The following is a 26,915-nucleotide window of genomic DNA, read 5'->3' as shown; positions in this document are numbered from 1 at the left end:
GATTGGCTGCAGCCATGTGAATATGCTTAACAGTACTGAACTATACATTTAAAAATGGTTAAGATGGGTAAATTGTGTTATGCGTTTTTAAACACAATTTTTTAAAAGGGCAAACAACATCTTAGTATTATCATCAAAATAGTTTTGGCCTCACAGACTCCCTGAAACGGTCTCAGAGACTCCCAAGTGTCAGTAAGCACTTTGAGAACCACTACTCTAACACGACCTTTTTTCTAACATCCGTTTGCTTCTCTACCTATTCTTCCCCCTTTCCCTTCTTTGATATGGCTTCCCAGTTCTCAAGAAGCCTCCCCTCAACAAGCTGATTCTTGTAATGATCTAAAAAAGGCCTCCTCCTTCTGTTCTAACATGTGGAGTGTCATTATTCTCTTTAAGCAGTTTGCTTGCATTTCAGTATGAGCCCTAAGACTTCTTTCATATTTGTTTGCTCCACCTCTCCACTTAGACTCTCAGCTTCTCAAGAGTAATTACCTTATCTGCATACCTCAATACAGGCACAATGTTCCTCACATTTCTCTGATACGTATCAATCAATACTGATTGGCTTGGGCCTAGAGCTCACAATATGAAGCTGCTAGTTTGTTAATAGTTCATCTATGTATAGCTATATTCAAAATCAGCTGGTCTCCTTAGAAAATTTCAATGGCTTTCCAAAGCATCCTGTCATCCTCTTTGGTTCCTGTCAAGATAAGCAACTTTACAGCTCTCATTTGGGTACAACTCAACTTTGCTTTCTCTTCTCTTAGAAGTCGCCATGTGTGCATTGGCAGAAAAAAGTCAGCTGACACTAGAATACAAGGGAGAAAGATAGGACCAGATGACATTTATATTACGTTTCCCACTTGAATCCTTAATCAGTTGCTTCAGGCCACAGAAAGTTCTGGAATTCTGACCTCTTATGACCTAATCAGGCTTCTTACACTTTTCAACCACCTGAAGGTCTTCCTCTGTCTAGGCTCCTAACGCGGATGGATCACTGGTCCTTTCTCGGATATTTTCATTTCTGATTTGCAGTCCCAGCCTTAGCCATCATGGTTAATTACTTGCATTGCTGGATCCTTCTGCTTTGCTGATACTGCACTAAGTCAACCCCTAAAGAAGACCTAAAGCCCAAGAGAAAAGTTCCAAAAGCTTTGGATCCCTCACATCCACCATCCCAGGAGAGATCTGATTCCCCATCACATGTACTTACCCCCGCCTCACACACATATATCCTCTCTATTTGAGAAACATGATTTCCCTCTGGTCACTGCTGAGTCAATGAAAAGAAAGATACCCACATATACATCACCCAAGGCAGAATTGGAAGACATTGCTTTTTGTTGCCATTATCCTCAAGACATTAACAGCATTAGAGCAATAACTAACCAAACCATTACCTAGCTCGCAAAATCAACACTAATTATACCACTTCTAGAGTCCAAAAAGAACTCAGTAATATGCCAGAAGTCCATTAAAGTGGTCCACCATCAGCATGGAGCTACCACCTCTTTGATGAATGTCATCATATCCCAACGCTGTTCAAGGCTCAAAACCAAATATAATGACATTATAGCCAAAGTAGCTGTGCATGACTGATGATAGCAATACATACCCAGAAAAGCATCTTGTAAGGTTACTACTTAACTCCTAACAAGATTAATCAGAGCAGTCAGGAACATTTATAATTTAAAGCTCTGCTTATAAACATTATAAACACCATTAAGGACAAGTAAATGAATAAATGCAAATAAATGTCTTCAATTTCATCAGCAAAATCTCTGAATTTTTCCACTGTACATAAGAACCCTTAACTTCATCTGTATATCAGTTTATCATTTTTATTCTAACCATAAGTAATGGCTCTTTTTCACTTGCTTTAAACAGAATTAAAACTCTTAAAGGAAGGTCAGTATTGAGCTGATTGCTGACATAGTAGCTCTCATTCACAGTTATTCCCAGATGGCAAAGGAACATGAAGGCACCACCTTTCAATATCTACATTCTTCAGGACAGTAAGTCAACCAGACAAAAATTTCCCAACTAATAAAGACAGTAGTGGGGTTACCAAAAAGTGAACAATATTAAACATTAAGGTGAAAAAGAAATGTACTGAATATACAGAACATTTAAGTAAGAACAGTTCACTGTTTGTCTTGCACAATATGTATGAATACATGCTAAAAGTATCCCTTATACTAAAAATTATTAATAAATTTTAACAATTTACCCAGTATCCAGGACTAGCACTTTCCAGCAGAACTTTCTGATATGATGGAAATATTCCAGTTCTGCACTGTCTGACAGGATAGCTACTAGCCACATGTGGCCAGTGAACACTCGAAATGTGACTAGTACAAATAAGGAACTGAATTTTTATTTTATTTAATTTAAATTAATTTATATTTAAATAGCCTCTATGGGTAGTGGCTACCCTATTGGATACCACAGTGTAGACTGTTTGTTGAGTAAGTGAATAGATGAATGAATAAATGGGTGTAAAATATGAATTAAGTAAGATGAAGTTGTTGGAGCACATCTTATATGCCACATGCTAGATAAATAGTTGATTAAATCACATCTAACAAAAATTATTCTTAAAAACAGCTTTGCTGTGCGTGTTGGGGGGGGAAGGCAAGAGGTATATGGGAAACCTCTCTGTCCTTCTGCTCAATTTAGCTGTGAACCTAAAACTGCTCTAAAAAATAAAGTTTGTTTTAGAAATATAAAGTTAAAAAAAATTCTGGATTCTTTCCTTACTGACACCCATCAATCTGTAAATTTACCTTTTCCTAAATTCTAGTTCTGATGCAAACCTTCTGCTTTCTCCTTCCAGAAGCAATGTGGGTATATGTTTGTAAAACAACAGCTCTTCAGCTTTGAAACTACTGAGGGAAAATCCCCATGCAGGCTTCTAAAATCCTGGGCCATATCACATCAGAAGTGATATGCTATATATACACTAATATGTATAAAATAGATAACTAATAAGAACCTGCTGTATAAAAAATAAATAAAATAAAATTTAAAAATTAAAAAAAAAAAGAAGTGATATGCTAGGTTCCACCAATGGCTGAAAACATTCAAATTAAAACATTTTTTCAATATAAAATGATATAATTTCATCATGTGAATTAAGAACAATTTAAGTTGGAAAAAATATGACTATATTCAATGTATATAATATAAAAATCACAAGCACTTGTCCTAATTTTTTATAAGCTGTTGAACTTGAGTGTTAGGTGTTTTCAACAATTCCTAATTATTTGTTTAATCATTTTATCATCAGCTAGTGCTTACCAGTGCCTAAGTAGTAACAGCTGCAACAGAAAAGAAATTCTGGAAGGAAAAAATTTAAATGGAGATAATGCTTCCCCTTATCTTCATGGCATATTTGCAGGGCACAAAACAGAATTAGAGAACAGAAAAATCAAGATTATTCCAAATAATACTAATAAGACTAATATCTGTGATGTACCAGGCAGTCCTAGGTGTTTTTCTTTTTTAATCCAAATGACAAGACAATGCAGGCATTTTACCTCCACTTTATACTTAAAGAAATGAGATCCCAGAATACAGCACCTGTCTGAGATAACCCAACTAGAGAATGACGGGCTGATTAGCTCTAAAATCAATCCTCTTTCCCCTATACCACAATACTTTGTTCCCAGATAAATATAACTAAACTGTATAGCAATGGCTCCCAACTTAGGCTGCATATTAGAATCACCTTGAGAAAAAGTCCAGTTATTTGCATTTTTTAAAGGTCCCCAAGTGATTCGGATACATAAAGTTGAAAACCACTGACTTAAGGTCATCGTTAACATAAATAATTAGACTGTATAATAAAATAGTTTTAACAAAATGTGTAGAACTGTTTAGCACTACAGAAACGGTCTGTAGAAATTCTGAGTTATTGAGTCTACTTTTTTTTTTTTTTTGGCTGTGTTGGGTCTTCGCTGCTGAGCGTGGGCTTTCTCTAGTTGCGGTGAGCAGGGCCTACTCTTCGTTGAGGTGCACAGGCTTCTCACTGTGGTGGCTTGTCTTGTTGCGGAGCACTGGCTCTAGATGCATGGGCTTTAGTAGTTGTGGCACACGGGCTCAGTAGTTGTGGCTTGCGGGCTCTAGAGCTCAGGCTCAGTAGTTGTGGCCCATGGGCTTAGTTGCTCCGCAGCATGTGGGATCTTCCCAGACCTGGGCTCGAACCCACGTCCCCTGCATTGGCAGGTGGATTCTTAACCACTGCGCCACCAGGGAAGCCCCTGAGTCTACTTTTAATAAATTTCCTCTCTCCTGCCTCACTGTCAAGATGTCAGTACATTATTAATTACTGTCATCAGTGTGCCCGCATCTAATGACCATCACACCCTTCCCACTACCACCATTCTAACTTGCTATTATTTGCTGCGTCCTGAGACAAGAGAGAAGCAAGCTAATTACAACAGTATGCACATGTACACAGTACTATATTTAAAATGGATAGGGACTTCCCTGGTGGCGCAGTGGTTAAGAATCCGCCTGCCAATGCGAGGGACACGGGTTCGAGCCCTGGTCCAGGAGGATCCCACATGCCGCGGAGCAACTAAGCCCGTGCACCACAACTACTGAGCCTGCGCTCTAGAGCCTGTGAGCCACAACTACTGAGCCCGTGTGCCACAACTACTGAAGCCTGCGTGCCCTAGAGCCCGTGCTCTACAACAAGAGAAGCCACCACAATGCGAAGCCCGCGCACTGCAACGAAGAGTAGCCCTCGCTCCCTGCAACTAGAGGAAGTCCGCATGCAGCAACAAAGACCCAACGCAGCCAAAAATAAATAAATAAATAAATAAAATGGATAACCAACAAGAACCTACTATATAGCACAAGAAACTCTGCTCAATATTATGTAACAACCTAAATGGGGCAAGAATTTGAGAAAGAATAGATATATGTATATGTATAACTGAATCGCTTTGCTGTACACCGGAAACTAACACAACACTGTTAACAAACTACACTCCAATATAAAATAAAAAATTAAAACAAACAAAAAAAACAGTATGTAAAACAAAAGTAAATAGCCTCTATGTGAGAGCCTTTCTTATCAGTATAGTACATAAGCTCTTAGTACATGAACTCAGTGATATCAAATTTGGTTACTCATAAGCCTCTTCTTATTAATTTCTGATTCTTAACTTTATTCCTCATTCTTGACTATGTACAGTTCCTGATTCTTTATTCCTGATTCTACATAGTTAAACTATTATCTCATCAGGAAACAATTATTCCTTCACATCTGCCTCTCTAACTAGATTAACTCCATGAGTTCAGGGGCCACGTTTTATTCATCTTTGTACCCTAGTGCCTAGCACACAGTCACACACACAGCAAGCTCTCAACAGATGTTTGCATCCTAAATGACTCATGTAGGCAGCCATGAGTGAAGTTTAAGGACACATGGTTTCATTAAAGAACAAGGAGCTCTAGGCTATATGGCCGCTGGCTGCTCAGCCAGAGAATTACAGGGTGTGAGGATTTTGTTAAGATCATTACACAGGCACAGTCTGTGTGTTCCTTAGCTCTGTGGCTAACTTGTTTCAATTAATTCAGCATAAGTATTTATTGAATCTGGCCACCTGAGTTTAGTGGTAGATAAGAACTATCAGATCTCTCTACCTCCCACGTATCCCTCAGATGCATTTACTTCTCTTCATTATCATTGCTGCCACCCAAGTCTAGGCCACCATCATCTCTCTACTGGAGGATTCCAATTCATTCTCCACCATGTCATCAAAGTGACCTTTCTGTAAAAAGCATTTCTGATCATATCACTCTTCAAAGCCTTTCAAAGTCTTCCCTCTGCCTTTAAGATAAAGTCTAAACCCCCTAAAATGGCTTAATAGGCCCAGCCTGATCTACCTCTCCAGCTATATAGATCACCGCTCACTGCCTAGTAGTCTTTACTCTAGCCATATTATCCTACATAGAATTCCATAATTAGACCATGCTATGTTCCAGTGAGAAACTGTGCTCAGGTATGTCAAGAAAATCTCAATAACCATTTAAAAAACTCAAATTATGGACTCAGTTTTCCAAAGCTACAGGCTTCTTAAGACCAACTGTTGACAACTCTAGTTATCTATCTAAACAAGTGTTCCCTCTTCGAAAAGGAAGAAAGAAAAATACAAAGGAATAGTGTTGCTAGATGAGAAAAGTTTGAAAATATAAACTTCTTGAGAAAAAGTACCAAGTCTCCATGCCCTAGTTCCTATCACCCAGCACATAGTGGCTGCTCAATAAATGTTTGTTGAATGAATGAATGACCAAAGTGAATAGGAAATAAGAAATTCTGGGGACAGAACAACACAGAAATATTAAGGGGAGGAGGTATGTGTCCCAATTCTGACCAAAAATGATTCAAGGAAAGGGTTGTAGAGGTTTCCAGGAAGGGTCTTCACTCTTATAAGAAAGCATGGAAGACCCGTTTCTCTCCTGCAGGACATGAGTGAGGATGCAGGTAGCCCTGGCTGCTATTATGCAACCATTTAGTAAACTGACAAAATGGGCAACTGTGACAGAGACTCCCATCCTGACAGCCAATGTTGAACTTGTGGTCCCTCTATCCCCGGACTTCTTGTTATGTGAGCCAATAAACTTTGTTATTATTTAAGTTGGTATGACTGTTACTTGCAGCCCAAAGCCTCCTAACTGATACTTTCTGGGAAGCAATAAGGAGAAAATCATGTTGAAGATGATGAACACACGTCATCATTTCATTCTGTAGCCTAATCAGAAACTAACCTTTAAAAAACAGCAACTTCTATGCAACTGGTAAGGCATTAAAACTATATCAAATAATTCAAATATATTTTCTGTGAAAAAAGGTATTCAGTTCTCACTGAACTAACAGGAGATTAGACTCTACAGAAGAAAATACTAATGAACTGGAAGGCATGGCAATATATTAATAAAATATCCAGAAAAAACAGAGAGAAAAAAGACTGAAAAAAAAAAAGAAATGAATAGAGCATCAGTGGGCTGTGAGAAAATGTCACACGGCTCAGTATGTCACTGGAGACACCAAAGGAAAAGTGGGAGAGGATAGAAAAATATTTGAAGAAATAATGGTTAAAATTTTTCCAAATTTGATTAAAAATTACAATCCATAGATCCAAGAATCAACAAATCACAAACATAAGAATCATGAAGAGGGAATTCCCTGGCGGTCCAGTGGTTAAGACTTTGCCTTCCAATGCAGGGGGTGCGGGTTCGATTCCTGGTCTGGGAGCTAAGATCCCACATGCCTCAGGGTCAAAAAACCAAAACATAAAACATAAACGATATTGTAACAAATTCAACAAAGACTTTAAAAATCGCCCACATCAAAAAAATCTTTAGAGCTTCCCTGCTAGCGCGGTGGTTAAGAATCTGCCTGCCAGTGTAGGGGACACGGGTTTAAGCCCTGGTCCAGGAAGACCCCACATGCCGTGAAGCAACTAAGCCTGTGCGTCACAACTACTGAGCCTGCACTCTGGAGCCCGCAAGCCACAACTACTGAGCCCACAGGCCACAACTACTGAAGCCCGCGAGCCTAGAGCCCATGCTCCACAACAAGACAAGCCACTGCAATGAGAAGCCTGTGCACCCCAATGAAGAGTAGCCCCTGCTCGCCACAACCAGAGGAAAGCCCATGAACAGCAACAAAGACCCAACACAGCCAAAAATAAAATAAATTTAAAAAAAATAAAAATAAAAATTATTTTTTTAAAAATCTTAAAAAAAAGAAAAAAGAGGGCTGCCCTGGTGGCGCAGTGGTTGAGAGTCTGCCTGCCGATGCAGGGGACATGGGTTCGTGCCCCGGTCCGGGAAGATCCCACATGCCGCGGAGCGGCTGGGCCCGTGAGCCATGGCCGCTGAGCCTGCGCGTCCGGAGCCTGTGCTCCGCAACGGGAGAGGCCACAACAGTGAGAGACCCAAGTACCGCAAAAAAAAAAAAAAAAAAAAAAAAAAAAAAAAAAAAAAAGAGTCATGAAGAAAACTACACCAAGGCACATCATAATCGAATTGTTTAAAACCAGTGATAAAGAGAAAACCTTAAAAGCAGCCAGAGGAAGACACATTATGTACAGAGAGAACAAAGATAAAAATGACAGCAGACTTCTCCTAAGACAAGCCAGAAGACAGTGAAGCATCATCTGTAAAGTAACGAAAGAAAAAAATGATCAACCTAGAGTTCCATACTCAGTGAACATTTCTTTTAAAGGGAAAACAAAATAAAGACTTTTCCAGTCATATAAAAGTTTAAAGAATTCACCAACCACAGACTCACACTACTAGAAATGTTAAAGGAAGACCTTTAGGCAAAAGGAAAATGATACCAGATGGAAATATGAAATCTACACAAAGGAATGAAGAGGCCTAGAAATGGTAAATATACAAGCCTTTTTTTCTTATTTTTAAAAATCTCTTTAAAAAAGAATTGAATGCTTAAAGCAAAAGTAATAACACGTGGTGGAGCTTATAACGTATGTAGAAGTAAAAGGTATGACAGTAGCACCAAGGCCAAGGGGAAAGAGAGGAATGAAAGTACACTGTTGTCAGGTTCTTACACTGTGTGTGAAGAGGTATAATATTACTTGAAGTAATAAGTTAAAGATGAATACTCTAAACCCTAAAGCAACCACTGAAAAAATAAAAACAGAGTTATATCTAATAAGCCAAGAAAGGGGCTAAAGCGGAATCATAAAAAAGTACTCAATTCAAAAGAAGGGAAAAAAAGAGGAAAGACAAACAAAGAACAGATGTGACAAGCAGAAAACAAATAGCAAGACAGATTAAAACCTAAACAATTGATAAATGTAAATAGTCTGCACGGCCCAAATAAAAGGCAGACATTGTCAGATTGGGTAGGAAGAAAGACTCAACTAAACTCTGCCTACAAGAAGCTCACTTTAAACATAAAGACACAAATAGGCTAAAACTAAAAGAATGGAAAAACATCTATCATGCAAACACTAACACAAGAAAGCTGAAGTTGCTATTGATATCTTAATACCAGACTAGTAGATTTCAGAGCAAAGAATATAATCAAAGATAAACAGAGTCATTTAATAATGATAAAAGGGTCAATTCATCAAGAGTACATAACAATCCTAAACATTTATGCACCCAGCAAGTCAGCCCACTAAGACAAAAAAACAGAAAGATGTCTTTCATGGTTAAAATGCAGCAACAGCATTCCTGAATCAAAACTGAACATTGCCGAAATGGGGCTTAAGATCTTCTTTATGTAATAAGTGGCATGCAGTTTTACTAATAAAAGTGCGGTATTCCCCAAAAGAGTCAAAGGTGGTAGTGTGTTAAACAGCTTATCAAAATATCTATGACTTCAACACCAAAGCCAATCGAAGCGACGTAAAGCTGACTCACCTTTCGTATTGCCTGTCTCGTGGTAATGAAGCACCCCAATGTCGAAAGTCCATGATTAACATAAGTAAAAGGAGACAGGATATGAAGAAGAGTCCTAGGAATGCCACCCGCTGCCGGGGAAATGGGCTCACTGTGGGCACAGTGAAGTACCAGGGGGCTGGGCAGAGGTAGGAAAAACTGATCCTGAAATGAGACAAACATTAGTAAGAAAAGTCTCTACAATCCAGTGCTAAAAAATGGGTTTTAAGCTGAATTAAAGCGCTTCCTGATAAAGGCAAAAAATTTATGCCCCCAGAAGTCTAAATGTTCATTTAGTCTCGAATTTTAGAAAAGGACATATATAGTTCATGGAGCTTCTGCTATATAAATTAAAAAAGGCTTCTCTGCTCTTTTTTCAGAGTCTGCATTTTGGGATGCAGTTCAAAGAACCAACTTCATATTAATGAAAAGATCACCAGTCTCCCTGTGAAATCTCATAACGCTGAAGAATCGGAGCACTTGTAACATTCCCATCAAGAATGCTGTCAAAAAAACTGGATAGTCAGAAAATTTATTCAATTGATTTAAAAAAATATTTTAATAGGTAACATACGCACACAGTATAAAAAAAATCAAACAGTTTAAAGGATATATAGTGGAAAGTAAGTCTTGTGCCTTAACCCCATCATTTCCCTCTCAGAGGCAACCACTGTTACCCAGGGATACTCTATGTATACACAAGCATAAATACATACCATATAGGTAATATATCTGTGTGTGTGTCTGTGTGTGTATCTCCATTCCTTTGGTTTTACACCATACCTACTGTTCTGCATCTTTCTCCACTTACTCTATTTGACAACTGTCTCATTTGGTACATGTCGCTCCACAGATCCACATTAATCTTTTCTGAAAGCTTCAGAGTGTTATAATGTATGGATAAGCATATTCAACTGTGAAGTTCACTTTCCATAGTAATTCAGAAGGACCTCGGTCTGTTTTCAAAGTTCATTAAAAAAAATTTGTTTTGTTTTGTTTTGGGTTTTTTTCAACCTCCTCAAGGAGCACCTAGCCTCACTCATGTGGAAATTTGAAAGAACATTACAATCTAGCACTTACCAGAGCTGAGCGAGCACTCACTCTATCACCCCGGGGGCTCTGGGATGTAAGGTATTGTTGAATCTGCCTTCAAAAGAATGCAGCTTTGATCTCTGCATCCATCTGACCAGGCTGCGAAGTCCAGATGCAGCCCTAGAGCAAACCTCACTCGTAACAATCTCCCAGCCACCCCCCACTGAGCTCCCAGCTGAGGATAAAGTCTGCAATCTTACCTAGCCATGGATTCCCTTCAGTGGTCTCAAGGCCTGTCACCTCCTTTTCCTTTTGCCTTGAGAAGGTGGTCTCCTCGTCCCAGTCATCTCCGAAGTCTGCAGCCTGGAAAGAGCTGGTTGGGGTTCCGGCTCATCTCCAGCAGTACCCACGAGACTAGACCCCATACCCCACCACGAGAAGCTCATGGCGTCCACCCACTCTCGGGCTCCCACTCCAGATCCGTATGCTCTTGTTCCTGGGGCTCAGTGGACCCTACCCGGGCTCCCTGGGAGCGGGGTATTCTAGAGGGCCAGCGACATCCTCGAGGAACCCGCGGTTCGCAGGTGGCGGGGATGGGGGTTCCCTCTTCCCCTCGCCGCCCCTCCCGGCCCCGCAGCCCTCCCGAGCTCACACTCACGGGTCGAGTGGCCCGCCGGCTCCCTCAGCTCCGCTCTGCTAGGTCCAGAGGTGCTCCCAGCGGCCTCTAACCGAGCCGGAAGGAGGCCTGGGCCGCCGGCGGCGCCACGTCCCCAAGGAAACGGCAGGGAGCCAATGACTGACAGGGGACCCGCGGAGAGGGGCCCGCCTTCCACCCAGCAGGGGCCGCGAGCGAACCAGCTCCGTCGGCGCACGTCGGTCCGCCAGGGTGGCCAGTCCCCTAGAGCGCTAGGCCTTAATGCCCGCCCCGGGATTTCGAGCGCGTCCAATCCGGAAGAGCGTCGTGCGGGGCCCCGCCTGGAGGGGCCGGCTGTGGCTCACAGGTGAGCAGTACCGAGCGGCGCCCAGGTGCATTGCGGCTGCTACCCTCTCAGTGGCGCGAGTTCTCTGCTGGCTGTTTTCTCTGCGGCCGTTTTCAGGACGGAGCGGCTCGGGTGCGTGGGTCTCGGGGTGTTCGCGACACAAGTGCATCCCTTGCCTAAAGCCAGTCGGAGGTTTTGTGTCCACAAATCCTGCCCTGCAGAATGGCAGTTCTCCCACCACAAACCTTCCCTACAGCCTCCCAAACCAGATGCCCCGGATCCACTGTGTTGTCCCATGAGAAAAAAACACAAGTTGGGGGGTGATGACGACTACACCGCAGCACTTATATCCATTCATTCAACATTCATTTAATGTGTACTGTGAACCAAACATTAAGAGCGGCTGTGTCCCTGCCCTCCTGGACCTTAACAGTGATACACAAAAGGTAATGTTTCCTGAATGTTGTTTTTGTACCTTGCTTACACCAGCCCCTTCTCTCATGTCCAGGCGGGAGCCGCTTGGACAGGATGAAGTCCAAGTCCTTACAAACTTGGCACACACATGGCCGTCCACGACCTGCCCATGCAGCATCTGCTGCTGCCCCGCACCTCCCTTATCATGCTCCAGCAACGCACCTCTGTGGTTTCTGCCCTCTTGGGCTTTGCTCACTCTGCCTCCTCCACCCCTCCCCTCCACCTGCCTTGAGTATCCTTCCCTGCCTCTTTACCGGGTCAACTCGTCCTCATCCCTTACCACTCGATTTAAGGGTCACTTCCCCTAAAAGCCTTACTTGATCTACACCTCCTTTATAGATGCCTGGTGTTTCACTTACCACATTGACTTACAATTATATTTATGTATCTGTCTATCCCGGTAGACAGAATATCCTTGAGGGCAAGGACTATCTGCTTGCATAGCAATGTTGGGCACTGCCTGGCACATAAAATACAACTAATATATGATAAATATGTGAATGAATGACTGTGGAAATAAATGAAGACCACTCAAATGAGAACAAAGAGGCTATTTATTCTACGCCTGCTATAACAAGGCAGTCAACCACCATCACTTGGCATCTGGCAGAGAATCAAAGGCTGTCTAGGGAGTGGGGAAGTTTAAGGTGGAAAAACAAAAAGGGAAGATTTCATGTATGTATGCACCGAGTATTGGCATGGGGAAGCTGGAGGCAGGCTAACTAGAAGCAAGGCATCTTATGTGATTGTTTTGGGGGAGCATATTTGACCTTCTCCAGTTGGTCCTGAGTTGGAAGGGCAGGGGCAAAAATTAGGGAAGCTGACAGTCATTGACCAGTCATGAGAGTTCTGGGCTGATTGCTGCAGAGGCTGTGGGTCAGAGTTTTAATTGTCATATACGGTCTGGCCATTATCCAGTTTGCGTATTCAGTCTCTCATGACTGTTTCTTTTTTCCTCCATTACCCTCCCAACCTTGTTGGGTTTCCTAGGTTGCTTTTCTCCTTCAATTCTCAATTTTCTTTTTGTCCCTCAGTCCCTACTCTGCTTCAAGTGTTATATTTTATCCAGGCCCCAGAAACCACATCGAGTATAATAGTTGCATAAAGTTAGGATTAATCACAAAAAATTACAAAATACCAGGTGTTTTTATTCTAGAGCCCAGTTCAGTGCCTGGAACAAGGTAGACGTGGGAAAAGCTCAACAAATGTTTTGGCTTTTTTTTTTTTTTTTTTTTTAATTCTTGAAGTTGCCTGCCAACTGTGCAGTTCTAAGTCTAATCTATGTATATTTCAAACTCCAGTGTTCCACTAAATGAGTGTTTTTGAGTGGAAATAAAATTCCTATTTATGTTTTAAATAGTACTTGATTCATATGGTTTATGAACTATATTAACTTAGAACTTGAAGGTGCATTGAAACATCTAATTTATATTTTGTAACTACTGTTATAAAACAGAAAAGAAACCTACATTTTAATCCCAGCACTTTCTCATTATACCTTCTTTGTCCATCTGGTTTGCACAATAATTCCTTCAATCAGTCCATATGCCCTCAGGCATGGTAAAGCCTGCAGTGCTTATCTGATTAACAGCCTACAGGGCTAAATTCTGAGGTTTCCAGTTAGGAGGCCAAAAAAAATGGGTTGAGATCATTTCTCCATCTCATTTGCTGTAATTCAACATGTTGAAACAAATTACAGAAATCCATATTTCAAAACAGGTTTTTAACTGCTTTTTAAAGGCTTGTCTACAATTACATTTGCAATTTTCTCAAGGCGTCCTTGACTCTACCCACCCTGAGCAAAATCAGTCAAACCAGTCCCACACTAGGTGTCAGCTGTCTGCATCGCTTTATGTCTCCTCATCAATTCTCCTTCATTCCACACTCCATCCTGCCCTAACCTCTAATGGAATTTAATGTGGTCTTTGCTCTCCCCTCCAAGTTTACTGATCTCTCTTCATGTGTCCTGTAGGTACCTCATTGTCGAAGACCAAATTCACTGTCTCTCCATTCTCACCTTATCCACCCAAACCTCCTCCATGCATATTCCCAACTTTGACAAAATACCCTGTGATTCACCCAAGCAGGTATCTACAAGTCATTCTTTTTTTAAAAAAATTTTTAATAGATCTTTACTGGAGTATAATTGCTTCACAATGCTGTGTTAGTTTCTGTTGTACAGCAAAGTAAATCAGCCATATGCATACATATATCCCCATATCCCCTCCTTCTTGAGCCTCCCTCCCACCCTCCCTATCCCACCCCTCTAGGTCATTGCAAAGCACCAAGCTGATCTCCCTGTGCTATGCTGTGCTTCCCACTAGCTATTTTACATTTGGGTGTATGTATGTCAATGCTACTCTCACTTCGCCCCAGCTCCCCCCTCCCCCTCACCGTGTCCTCAAGTCCATTCTCTATGTCTACATCTTTATTCCTGCCCTGGCACTAGGTTCATCAGTACCATTTTTTATTTTTTAGATTCCATAAATATGCGTTAGCATACAGTATTTGTTTTGCTTTCTGACTTCACTCTGTATGACAGACTCTAGGTCCATCCACCTCACGACAAATAACTCAATTTCATTTCTTTTTATGGCTGAGTAATATTTCATTGTATATACATGCCACATCTTCTTTATCCATTCATCTGTTGATGGACATTTAGGTTGGTTCCATGTCCTGGCTATTGTAAACAGTGCTGCAATGGACATTGTGGTACATGACTCTTTTTGAATTATGGTTTTCTCAGGGTATATGCCCAGTAGTGGGATTGCTGGGTCATATGGTAGATCTATTTGTAGTTTTTTAAGGAGCCTCCATACTGTTCTCCATAGTGGCTGTATCAATTTACATTCCCGCCAACGGTGCAGGAGGGTTCCCTTTTCACCACACCCTTTCCAACATTGTTTCTAGATTTTTTGATAATGGCCATTCTGACCGCTGTGAGGTGATACCTCATTGTAGTTTTTTAAAATTATTATTATTATTATTATTATTTGCGGTACGCAGGCCTCTCACTGCCGTGGCCTCTCCCATCGCGGAGCACAGGCTCCGGACGCGCAGGCCCAGCGGCCACGGCTCACGGGCCCAGCCGCTCCGCGGCACGTGGGATCCTCCCAGACCGGGGCACGAACCCGTGTCCCCTGCATCGGCAGGCGGACTCTCAACCACTGCGCCACCAGGGAAGCCCGTCATTGTAGTTTTGATTCTAATAGTGATGTTGAGCATCTTTTCATGTGCCTCTTGGCCATCTGTATGTCTTCTTTGCTGAAATGTCTATTTAGGTCTTCTACCCATTTTTTAACTGGATTGTTTGTTTTTTTGGATATTGAGCTCCATGAGCTGTTTGTATATTTTGGAGATTAATCCTTTGTCTGTTGTTTCATTTGCAAATATTTTCTCCCATTCTGAGGGTTGTCTTTTCATCTTGTTTATGGTTTCCTTTGCTGTGCAAAAGCTTTTAAGTTTAATTAGGTCCCATTTGTTTACTTTTGTTTTTATTTGCATTACTCTAGGAGGTGGGTCAAAAAAGATCTTGCGTGGTTTATGTCAAAGAGTGTTTTTCCTATGTTTTCCTCTAAGAGTTTTATAGTGTCTGGTCTTACATTTAGGTCCTTAATCCATTTGGTTTATATTTGTTTATTTTTGTGTATGGTGTTAGGGAGTGTTCTAATTTCATTCTTTGACATGTAGCTGTCCAGTTTACATGCAAGTCATTCTTGAATCTATCCCTTCTACTTCCTTTTCCCATTCCAGTTAGTCACTAGGTGTTCTTAATTCAAATGCCTAAAATCCTCTCTAATATCTTCTGATGAAATCTTCTAACTGGTGGCCCTACCTCAAGACCCATGCCCCTCTTGAGTACCCCTCTATTCTGACATAGTGAAATATAATCATGCTATTTCCTGTTTTAAAATCCTTCTGTGGTTTCCCATCCCAATGGGATATAGTTCAAATTCCTTGGCATGGTGTGGCAGATTCTGCTGACTGCCTAGCCAAAACACCAACTATCTCCCTTCCACCTTGTTAACAGAATCCCAGTTTTATTCTAGTAACCACACTGCTATGCTTGGCCATGTGCTTCAAGAGTGCTAGCTCCCACCTCAGCCCTAGGGAGTAAACTGTGACTGGTCTATATCAATCATGGTGGCCTATTCCCTTACCAAATACTGAGCCTGGGCATATGATGCAATTCTAGCCAATGATACTAAAGGGAAGTCAGCTGTTGGGAGGAATGGGAGGAGGAGGGAAGACATTTCTGGGAAAGGCTTTCTCCATCTTAAAAGGAGTATGTCAATCAAAAGTTTACATAATGAGGGCTTCCCTGGTGGCGCAGTGGTTGAGAGTCCGCCTGCCGATGCAGGGGACACGGGTTCGTGCCCCGGTCCAGGAGGATCCCACATGCCGCGGAGCGGCTGGGCCCGTGGGCCATGGCCGCTGGGCCTGCGCGTCCAGAGCCTGTGCTCCGCAGCGGGAGAGGCCACAGCAGTGAGAGGCCCGCATACTGCAAAAAAAAAAAAATGTTTACATAATGAGAGAGAAGAAAAGGCCCCATTTCTACCTCCAGAAGTAATCCTAAGAGTACCTAGAGCTGCTTTAGTCATCTTACAACCACGGGGGTAGGGTTGGGGTGGGGGATAGGGGACAAGCCTGGGAATAACAGAATCGAAATATGGAAAAAACCTGGGTCCTTGATAACATCATTAAGCTGTGAAGGTAACCAACATGGGAGCAGCCCTACTTACGGACTTATTATTTGAGATACTAAATTCATTATTGTTCTTATTTTTAAGTCAGTTGAATCAGGGGATTCTGTTAGCTTTGGTCTCCTAACTGATATATGTGGCTTACAATGCCTGATATGATCTAGCCCCCAACATCAACCAAGCTCCTCAACAGGTATTCTCACGCACAACCCTGACATATTTACAGGTCTCAGAATTATGCCTTTTCTTACCTCTGAGCCCTTGTACTTGTTATTACTTCTGCATAAATGACTTTCTTTCACTTCTCTACCAAATGAACTCCTACTTATCCTTCAAAACTCAGCTCAAATGTCACCTTCTCTCTATGAGCTCCCTCAGTCAGCTTAGGTGCTTCCTCTCTGCTCTTGTAGCACTTGGCTCATGCATACTTCTATTAGGGCAAGAATACTTGTTTTAAAATCTGGCAGCTGTTTGAGTGGACCTGGTACCAGCTGGCCAGGTAGGAAGACAGAATATCTAGGTTTTGGACCATAATGGGTATGTTTGGTCAGGGAGAGTGGGATCCCCTGGGCTTAGTCTAGATGGGAGAGGTTTAGACCAAGAAGACTTCAATTACTCTCCAAATAAAATACAGGAATTTTGAGCATTCCCTCTAGAAACTAGGTTCAGGGAGCTCTGGTAAAGGAAAAAACAAATGAGATAAAAGAAAGATGAGGGACCTCTGCAAGATGGTGGCAGTTGGGACTGGAGAGAAGAGCACATGAGAGAGTCCCTGTATTCTTTGTCTATAGTTGCATAACAAATTATTATCTCTCCCAGTTTTCGTGGGTCAGGAATTTAGGAGCAGCTTGGCTCAGGGTCTCTCATGAGGTTGCAATCAAGATGTCAGCTGGGGGACTTCCCTGGTGGCACAGTCGTTGAGAATCCGCCTACCAATGCAGGGGACATGGGTTTGATCCCTGGTCCAGGAAGATCCCACATGCCTCAGGGCAGCTAAGCCTGTGTGCCACACGACTGAGCCTGCGCTCTATAGCTTGTGCTCCGCAACAAGAGAAGCCACTGCAATGAGAAGCCCGCGCGCCACAACGAAGTGTAGCCCCTGCTTGCCGCAACTAGAGAAAGCCCATGTGCAGAACGAAGACCCAACGCAGCCAAAAAAATAATAATAATAAATTTTTTAAAATAAAAATAAATATTAAAAAAAGTATGTCAGCTGGGGGGACTTTCCTGATGGCACAGTGGATAAGACTCTATGCTCCCAATGCAGAAGGCCTGGGTTGGTTCCCTGGTCAGGAAACTAGATCCCACATGCATGCCGCAACTGAGAGTTCACATGCCTCAACTAAGACCTGGTGCAACCAAATAAATAAATATTAAAAAAAAAAAAGAAAGATGTCAGCTGGGGTTCTAGTCATCTAACATCTTAACTGGCACTAAAGTATGCGCTGCTAAGTGATGGCTGGCAAGTTGATGCTGTCTATTGGTGGGAGGTGTCTGTGCCTTCTCACGTGGGACTTTTCCAGGGATCCTTGTGTGTCTTCATGACGTGGAAGCTGGCTTCTCCCAGAGTGATCTGAGAGAGAGGGAGAGTGTGAGTGCCAGGTAGAAGCTTTATTCTTTTTTTTTTTTTTTGCGGTACGAGGGCCTCTCACTGCTGTGGCCTTTCCCGTTGCGGAGCACAGGCTCCGGACGCGCAGGCTCAGCGGCCATGGCTCACGGGCCCAGCCGCTCCGCGGCATGTGGGATCTTCCCGGACCGGGGCACGAACCCGTGTCCCCTGCATCGGCAGGCGGACTCTCAACCACTGCGCCACCAGGGAAGCCTAGAAGCTTTATTCTTTTGATGACCTAGCCTCAGAAGCCATGTCTTCACTTATGCCACATATTACTTGTTAAAAGCGAGTCACTAACTCTCATTCCACATTCAAGGGTAGGGCAATTAGGCTCCACTTTTTGAAGAGAGAAGTATCAAACAATTTGCAGAGATATTTTAAAATCACTAGTCCCCAAGACACGGTGGTCAGGGAAATTTCAGGTAAGAGCATTGACATCTAGGGTTCAATTTTGAATTCTGAACTATGTTATAATCCTCTCCATGACCTTAAACCTTCAGTAAAAGTCTGATAACACTACTGCCATGTGTCGGAGTATCTTGAGAAATGATGGCATAGCAGTGAAAAAAAGATGACAGCAACTGTAGGAAGTGAATTAACAAGTAGGATGATTGAAAATTTGACAGACGCAGGAAATCAATCCCATAGGTCATTCAGAGAAATGAAAGGCCACTCCTCAGAGATTCCAGCTGGGGAGGTGGGGTGCAGTATGGCAAAGTTTAAAATTCCCATAGTACTTGGGACGAAAGCATGGGGAGGATAGTGATCCCCTTCTCTTGGCATCCATTCCGACTTTGAGTGTGGGCACCTTCCCCAGGCATAGGCCGTGTGTATTTGAGGATTCTGACTTCACCCTGGCTCTAGGAGTGGGACATGAAAGCCAGGTCTAAGGTATTGGGCAAAATCCTATCCCTAGGCCACAGCTGTGTTTTCAGGAGTGGGCATATAGTCCAATTCCAGATAAAGAGACATATTTGCTGGGGCAAATAAAAAGTTTATTCGCTTTTCTTATGGAGTGTAGTGAGGGAGCCTCTCTCTCTCTCTCTTTCCCCTCCTTCCTAAATTCTTGATGACATGGTTAAGTTACTAAGTCAAATGAAACCTGCATTCCATTGTACCTCTGGATAGCCAATTATTTGAGTGAATAAATATCCTTTATTGTTTAAGTCAGTATGAAGTGGGTACTATTCTTTCAATTTTTTGTATGTTTGACAATTTTCACAATTAAAATATAGGGAAAAAACTACATTAGATACCATTTTTTCAGCTACCAATCTGGCAAAGATTAAAATGTTTGATGACACACTATGGTAGTAAAGGAGTAAGAAACACTCCATTCTTCCAGATGCTCAGGCCCAAAATCTTGGAGTTGCCCTAACTCTTCTCTTGCTCCCATACCCACTCCCCACCCTCCATCCAGACCATGAGCAAAGCCCATTAGTGCTACCTTACGAATGCATCCAAAAGCCAGCCATTTCTCACTAACCTCATTGCTACCACACTGGTCTAAACTACTACCTTTTAAAAAAAATTTTTATTGGAGCATAATTGCTTTACATTGTTGTGTTAGTTTCTGCTGTGTAACAAAGTGAATCAGCTTTATGTATACATATATCCCCATATCCCCTCTCTCTTGCGTCTCCCTCCCACCCTCCCTATCCCACCTCTCTAGGTGGTCACAAAGCACCAAGCTGATCTCCTTGTGCTATGCGGCTGCTTCCCACTAGCTATCTATTTTACATCTGGTAGTGTATATATGTCCATGCCACTCTCTCACTTCATCCCAGCTTACCCTTCCCCCTCCCCATGTCCTCAAGTCCATTCTCTACGCCTGCTTCTTTATTCCTGTCCTGCCCCTATGTTCATCAGTACCATTTTTTTTTTAGATTCCGTAAATATGTGTTAGCATACAGTATTTGTTTTGCTTTCTGACTTACTTCGCTCTGTATGACAGACTCTAGGTCCAACCACCTCACTACAAATAGCTCAATTTCATCTCGTTTTATGGCTGAATAATATTCCATTGTATATATGTGCCACATCTTCTTTTTCCATTCCTCTGTTGATGGACACTTAGGTTCGTTCCATGTCCTGGCTATTGTAAATAGTGCTGCAATGAACATTGTGGTACATGACTCTTTTTTTTTTTTTTTTTAACAGGGCTTTCAGAATGAGTGTTTTTTTTTTTTTTTTTTTAAAGGGCTACAAATGCTTGGCTTATTTATTTATTTATTTATTTATTTATTTATGTCTGTGTTGGGTCTTAATTTCTGTGTGAGGGCTTTCTCTAGTTGTGGCAAGCGGGGGCCACTCTTCATCGCGATGCGTGGGCCTCTCACTATCGCGGCCTCTCTTGTTGCGGAGCACAGGCTCCAGACGCGCAGGCTCAGTAGTTGTGGCTCACGGGCCTAGTTGCCCCGCAGCATGTGGGATCTTCCCAGACCAGGGCTCGAACCCGTGTCCCCTGCATTAGCAGGCAGATTCTCAACCACTGCGCCACCAGGGAAGCCCATGACTCTTTTTGAATTATGGTTTCCTCAGGGTATATGCCCAGTAGTGGGATTGCTGGGTCATATGGTAGTTCTATTTGTAGTTTTCTAAGGAACCTCCATACTGTTCTCCACAGTGGCTGTATCAATTTACATTCCCACCAACAGTGCAAGAGGGTTCCCTTTTCTCCACACCCTCTCCAGCATTTGTTGTTTGTAGATTTTTTGACGATGGCCACTCTGACATGTGTTAGGTGACACCTCATTGTAGTTTTTTTTTTTTTTTTTTTTTTTTTTTTGCAGTATGTGGGCCTCTCACTGTCGTAGCCTCTCCCGTTGCAGAGCACAGGCTCCGGACGCGCAGGCTCAGCGGCCATGGCCCACGGGCCCAGCCGCTCCGCGGCACGTGGGATCTTCCCAGACCGGGGCACGAACCCGTGTCCCCTGCATCGGCAGGCGGACTCTCAACCACTGCGCCACCAGGGAAGCCCCTCATTGTAGTTTTGATTTGCATTTCTCTAATGATTAGTGATGTTGAGCATCCTTTCATGTGTTTGTTGGCAATCTGTATATCTTCTTTGGAGAAATGTCTATACCATTTCTTACTGAATTATTGCAGTAGCCTTCTTCCTGGTCTTTCTGTCTCTACCCTTGCCCCTTATAGTCTATTCTGAACACTGCAATCAGTGGGATCCTTTCAAGTATAAGCCAGATCTTGTCACTCCTCCAAACTCTCTAGTAGCTTCTCATCTCAGAGGAAAAGCCCTAGTCCTCACAATAGCCTACAATTCACATACCTCTTACCTCTCTAACTTCACTTCTCACTGTTATTCCCTTCACTCACTTTACTTCAGCCACAGGGGCCTCCTTACAGTTTCTACCTTATGACAGGCCCTGTCTTGATTTAAGTTTTTTGTAATTAGTGTTCCCTTTGCCAGAGTTTTTATGCATCTGTTCTCCCTACCCAGTGCTTTACCCAGACCCTTACCTCCTTCAGTCTTTATTAAAATATCAACTTCTCAGTGAGACTCACTTAACCATCCTAATTATAACTGTCCTTCCCACCCACACTTCCTATATCACCATTTTACATACAATATGTTTTATTGTCTATCTTCCTCCAACTAGAATATAAACTCCATCAGAGCAGGAGTTTGGCTCAAAAATGAATAAAGAGGGCTTCCCTGGTGGCACAGTGGTTGAGAGTCCTCCTGCCGATGCAGGGGACACGGGTTCGTGCCCCGGTCCGGGAAGATCCCACATTCCTGCGGAGCGGCTGGGCCTGTGAGCCATGGCCGCTGAGCCTGCGCGTCCGGAGCCTGTGCTCCGCAACGGGAGAGGCCACAGCAGTGAGAGGCCCGCGTACCGCAAAAAAGAAAAGAGAAGAAAAGAAAAGAAAAGAAAAGAATAAAGAAGCTCTTTATGTACAGATATGAGAAGATCTCTAAGAAATATTGTGAAATAAAAAACTGACAGCTAACAAAAAACCTCATATCACATATGAAAATTAACTTGAAATAGATCATAGTCCTAAATGTAAGTGGTGAAACTATAAAACTTGTAAAAGAAAAAACTAGATGAAAATCTTAGTGACCTTGAGCTTAGCAAAGATTTCTTAGATTCAGCAGCAAAAGCATGATCTACAAAAGAAAAACTTAATTGGTACTCATTAAAACTAAGAACTGTTCTTCAAGAGACACTGAAAAAAATGAAAAGATGGGCTACACACTGGCAGAGAAAATATTTGCAAGTAATCTATCTGTTAAAGGACTTGTATCCAGAATATAAAAACAATCCTCAAAACTAAATAATAAGAAAACAACAAAAAAACCATTTATAAATGGACAAAAGATTTACACACCTCATCAAAAAAGATATACAGATGGCAAATAAGCAAATGAGGTGTTCAACATCATTAGTCACTAGGGAAATGCAAATTAAAACTACAGTGAGATGCTACTGTATACCCACTAGTATGGCTATAAGCAAAAAGGCAGAAAATAATTTGCCAAGAATGTGGTACCATGTGCTGCTATGTCATAAGGACCCTTAAGCAGCTCTCTGGAGAAACCCACAAGGAGAACATCTGAGGCCTCCTGCCAACAGCCAGCAACAACTTGACAGCTGTGTAAGCAAGCCATTGTGGAAGTGGATCCTCCAACTCCAGTCAAGCCTTCAGATAGCTGCAGCCCCAGCCAACATCTTGACTGCAACTTCATGAGATAACCTACACCATAACCACTCATCTAAGCCACTAACAAATTCCTCACCTGCAGAAACTGATAGTGAATGTTTATTGCTGTTTTAAGCCACTGTGTTTTATAGTAATTTGTTCACTGAGCAGTAGATAACTAATATACAACCAAAGAGGATTAAAAGAAATAATATATACCTTGCCTGGCACACAGTAAGCCCTTCATAAAAGTTAGCTGTTATAACTGTTGTTGTGTAAATGCACGCATGTCCTTTTCACCAACAGTTGCAATCTTCTTGAAAAGGACTGCAGCTCATTCCCGTTTTTGCACTCTCTGCCTCTGCTCAGCCCTCTCAGCCCTTTAGCATAGTGCTGGGCACACATACAACAGAAGCCCAGTAAGTAACTCTCAAAGAGGGAATTAAATCCGAAGGTGAAACAATTTCCCTTTGTCACCGTGAGGATAACTTTCCACTTCCTAAAATATTTGACTACCTTTTGGTGCAGTTAATGTAAATGCTTGGACTTTTATATGCTACTTTGTAATGACTAAGCTGTAAAGGCCAAGGGTTGGAGAGGGAAGATTCGGTTGACTAAAAGGAGGCAATGAAGAAATGCACATTGGTTAAGGCAGAGGACCAGGTAAGACGGTCAGGGATGTACCTGTAATAAAAAGAGTAAAAATGGGAATTGGACCTGGAGAACAGCCAGGAAAATTACACATATAATTCAGTGCTTCAAGGTTCATGGTTTTGAGGCCCACATCTGCTGTTTTTTGCTAATGATGATGTTTTTATTGTTGATAATGTTTGCTGCCTCCATAACTCTGGCTAGTTGCTTTGAGAAGATATCCCATATTTATAAAGGATTCAATACCACAGAGCATTAAAAATACATGACATCTACTTAAATAACCCGTGTCATTCCCTGCTAATAGCTTATCTTCTTTGTATGTCAAAGACAGCAGACCATTACAGTCTTTGATAATATTCAAGGAAAGTTTTGCAATTTTACTTAAGAAATTAAAAATATTTAAATCTACTCTTTATGATACAAAGCTCATACAATAATTGAAGTCATACATGACATGGACCTGAAGTCAGGATATTATTGTCAGGCTTATTTGTGAAATACCCCAAATTTGGTGTGCTAGTCTAGAAACAAGTTGATTGTGCAAAGAAGCAAAGGACAGTAACCAGTCATGGGCATCTTGGTTTCTTGATTGGCAGTTAGGTAACATGATGCCATCAATTTCTGCAGTGGGTGGGTGGACAGTCATAAAGAAAAATAGGTAACAATAAGTATAATAATAGTAATAATAATCAACATTTGTTGGCTTCTAACTAACCTATAGTATAGTAAGAATTTAACCTTCTTTTTCTGATTGAATCCTGAAACAATCCAATGAAGTACGTATTATTACTATTACGATTTTACAGATTAGGCAACTGAAGTTTGGATTAAGTCATGGAACTTCAGCTACCCTATGCTTCCCTCCTTGATCTCCGACAGTCATGACCAAGGCAATATCAGATTGAGTCAGAGATAAGTCTCTTTGTTTCTTCCATTCTTAAATCATTGTAACTAACTCTATTTTGGGGTTTATTACCTTGATCTGGAGAGACAGCACTGTGTGGTTAAGTTTATACTCTGATGTCAGGCAGATAAGTGTTTGAAAGCGGGTTTCGCCACTTACTAGCTGCGTGACCTTGAGGAAGTTATTTTCGTTAAAGCTCATTTTCTTATCCATAAAATAACAATAATGACAACACTTCTAGGGTTGCTGCCCTCAATCTTTCTCCACAGCAGTCACAGAGTTGTTTTCAAAATGCAAAATTGACCATGTTATCTAATTTCAACTCAAAATGAGATCCCATTGTTCTTAAGATATATAAATTGATACCCTTAACGTGACTTTCAAAGCCTCTCATGGTCTGGCCCCTAATTCACCTCCCAGGCTGCATCTCAATTTATGCTTCCTCTACCCCAAACACTGGCTTAAGCCTCTCACTAGAGGACTTTTGCAATATGATGGTCTCTTTGTCCAGAAAGTTCTGCTTCCCTTACCCCTTCTGTTGCTCCCCATATCTGACAGCTTAATTAACTCTTATCTTTCAGATCTTATTTCAAATGCCACTTTCCCTGTGTAACATAACTCCCTAGACTAAGTCAAGTCCCTCTAACATATGCTTTTAGTGCGTCATGTGTTTTTCCCTCATAGCATACATCCCAGTTGTAATGTTACATTTTTGAGTCTCTGGTTAATGCCTGTGCTCTTCGTTAGACGCTAAGCGCCACCAGAAAAGAGACCATGTCTAGTTTTACTCATCTTTGTCTCCCTAGCACCTAGTTCAGGGCCTGGCACATATCACCTGAAAGAACACTTGAATTGGCTAGCATTATTAAGCTTCACTGCCCCTGCTATGACTATAATTTTAGCCTGTGAAACAAGCACCACCTGGGTGTTTAGAATTAGTATGGTGATAACAAAGCAGTATTTCTCAAAGAGTGAACAACCTACTTGGAAAATGCAGATTTCCATGCCTCATTCTCAGAGATATGAGTTGATAGGTCTAGGATAGGGTCTAGAAATTTGCATGTCTAACAAGTCCTCAGGGTGACTTGAGAACGACTGGTAAGAAAGGCAGGAAAGAAAGGAAAGGAGAGGAAGAAGCTAATTCATAGTCTCACTACCTTTTAGTAAACTCTGATAAAGTAATGGCAGGACTCTGTTTCCAGTCCTGGTTTCTGAATTCACTGCTGGGCTTGTTGCTTCCGAGGCAGCTTCCCAGAATTAAGGCCATGATTAGGAAAGGGATGAGCTTTGCTAGCATCCTGTTGGGTGGTGTCTCTGGTGACAACTGCAGGACACTGGGGAGGGTTGAGGGGTGAAGGAACTGGAACTTACTGGATGAGTCAGTCACTGCTACTACCTAAGGGGAGAAATAGCAGCTCAGGCCCAAGATCCATGAGTGTCTCACTCATTATTTATTTATTTATTCAAATAAATTCTACCAAATTCTTACAGTGTTTCAGGTACTAAGCTATTCTGAAAATATAATGACACAGGGGAAAAAAAGTAAAAAAGATACTCTTTTCTGATGGGGCTTACCATCTACTGGTGATATAGACAGTAATGAAATAATTTTATAAACATATGCAAAATTACAGCTATCTAAGCTCTGTAAGATACAGGACCTGAGACATGATGGGGGAACTGATCAAGTCAGGGAGATCAGGGAAATAATTATTGAACTGGGATATGAAAACAATATAACTATAAATTAGATTTTGATGAATCACTACCTACATAAAAAGTAAAACTTTATTGGACTGTACCTCTTAATAGATGGATGGAGCTTTAAAAACATTTTAAATTATATCATTTAATGTAATTAGATGACTAGATCACTAGATGACTCATTTTTTGGTAAAGTGAAATAGAGATCATCACCAATTCTACTCCTATTTTTTATTATTATAGGTAGGTACCAAAGAACTTTTTATACAAATGAATGAATGGCACTTTGCCAAATCTTTGTCACAATTTTTCCATATCCTTAAGATTTGTTAAAGGATTAGAAACCATCTCATTTGCAAAAGGATGTGTTATTCATTTGAGTAATCACTTAATCTCTGGAAATAAACCCAAAAAGGCTTATCAAGTGACTACTAATTGTTCTTATTTCTCTTTCACTTAAAGGCATTTTGGTTTTGGAACTGAAAACCCCTTAAAAATGTGTTGCATGATTTTTCTTGTTGATTGTGAATAAAGACCTACTTCAATTATTTAGGTCATGTTAAAGTGCCGTAAGAAGACATTACAGATGGACAGAAATTGGTATAATAAAAATATTATATACAGGTTTTTTAATCTCATTTCAAGATTTAAACACGTTTAAAATTATACATTTGACAGAATTAAAAGAACATGTCACCATCTGAGATGAAGATATTAATTCTAATTAAATGAAATGGTTTCCAAAAGCTCAGAGCATTATA

At 41.5% G+C, this 26,915-nt stretch overlaps 1 protein-coding gene across 2 annotated transcripts in view; it reads right to left on the bottom strand.

The window, feature by feature from the left end:
• Positions 1-26,915, bottom strand: part of ENTPD7 (ectonucleoside triphosphate diphosphohydrolase 7) — a 65,754-nt gene that overhangs the window by 32,861 nt on the left and 5,978 nt on the right. For both annotated transcript variants that reach the window (XM_082631561.1, XM_082631560.1), the window contains exons 2-4: positions 11,117-11,614; positions 10,719-10,821; positions 9,409-9,591 (exon numbers count right to left, since the gene is read on the bottom strand). In XM_082631561.1, the coding sequence (XP_082487687.1) occupies positions 9,409-9,591; positions 10,719-10,726 (191 nt within the window). In that variant the 5' untranslated portion in view covers positions 10,727-10,821; positions 11,117-11,614. The remainder of the gene's footprint in view (positions 1-9,408; positions 9,592-10,718; positions 10,822-11,116; positions 11,615-26,915) is intronic.

Source organism: Mesoplodon mirus, assembly GCF_964341445.2.
Source record: "Mesoplodon mirus genome assembly, chromosome: 2".
NCBI classification, from domain to species: domain Eukaryota; kingdom Metazoa; phylum Chordata; class Mammalia; order Artiodactyla; family Ziphiidae; genus Mesoplodon; species Mesoplodon mirus.
This window is presented reverse-complemented; position numbering and strand designations above follow the sequence as displayed.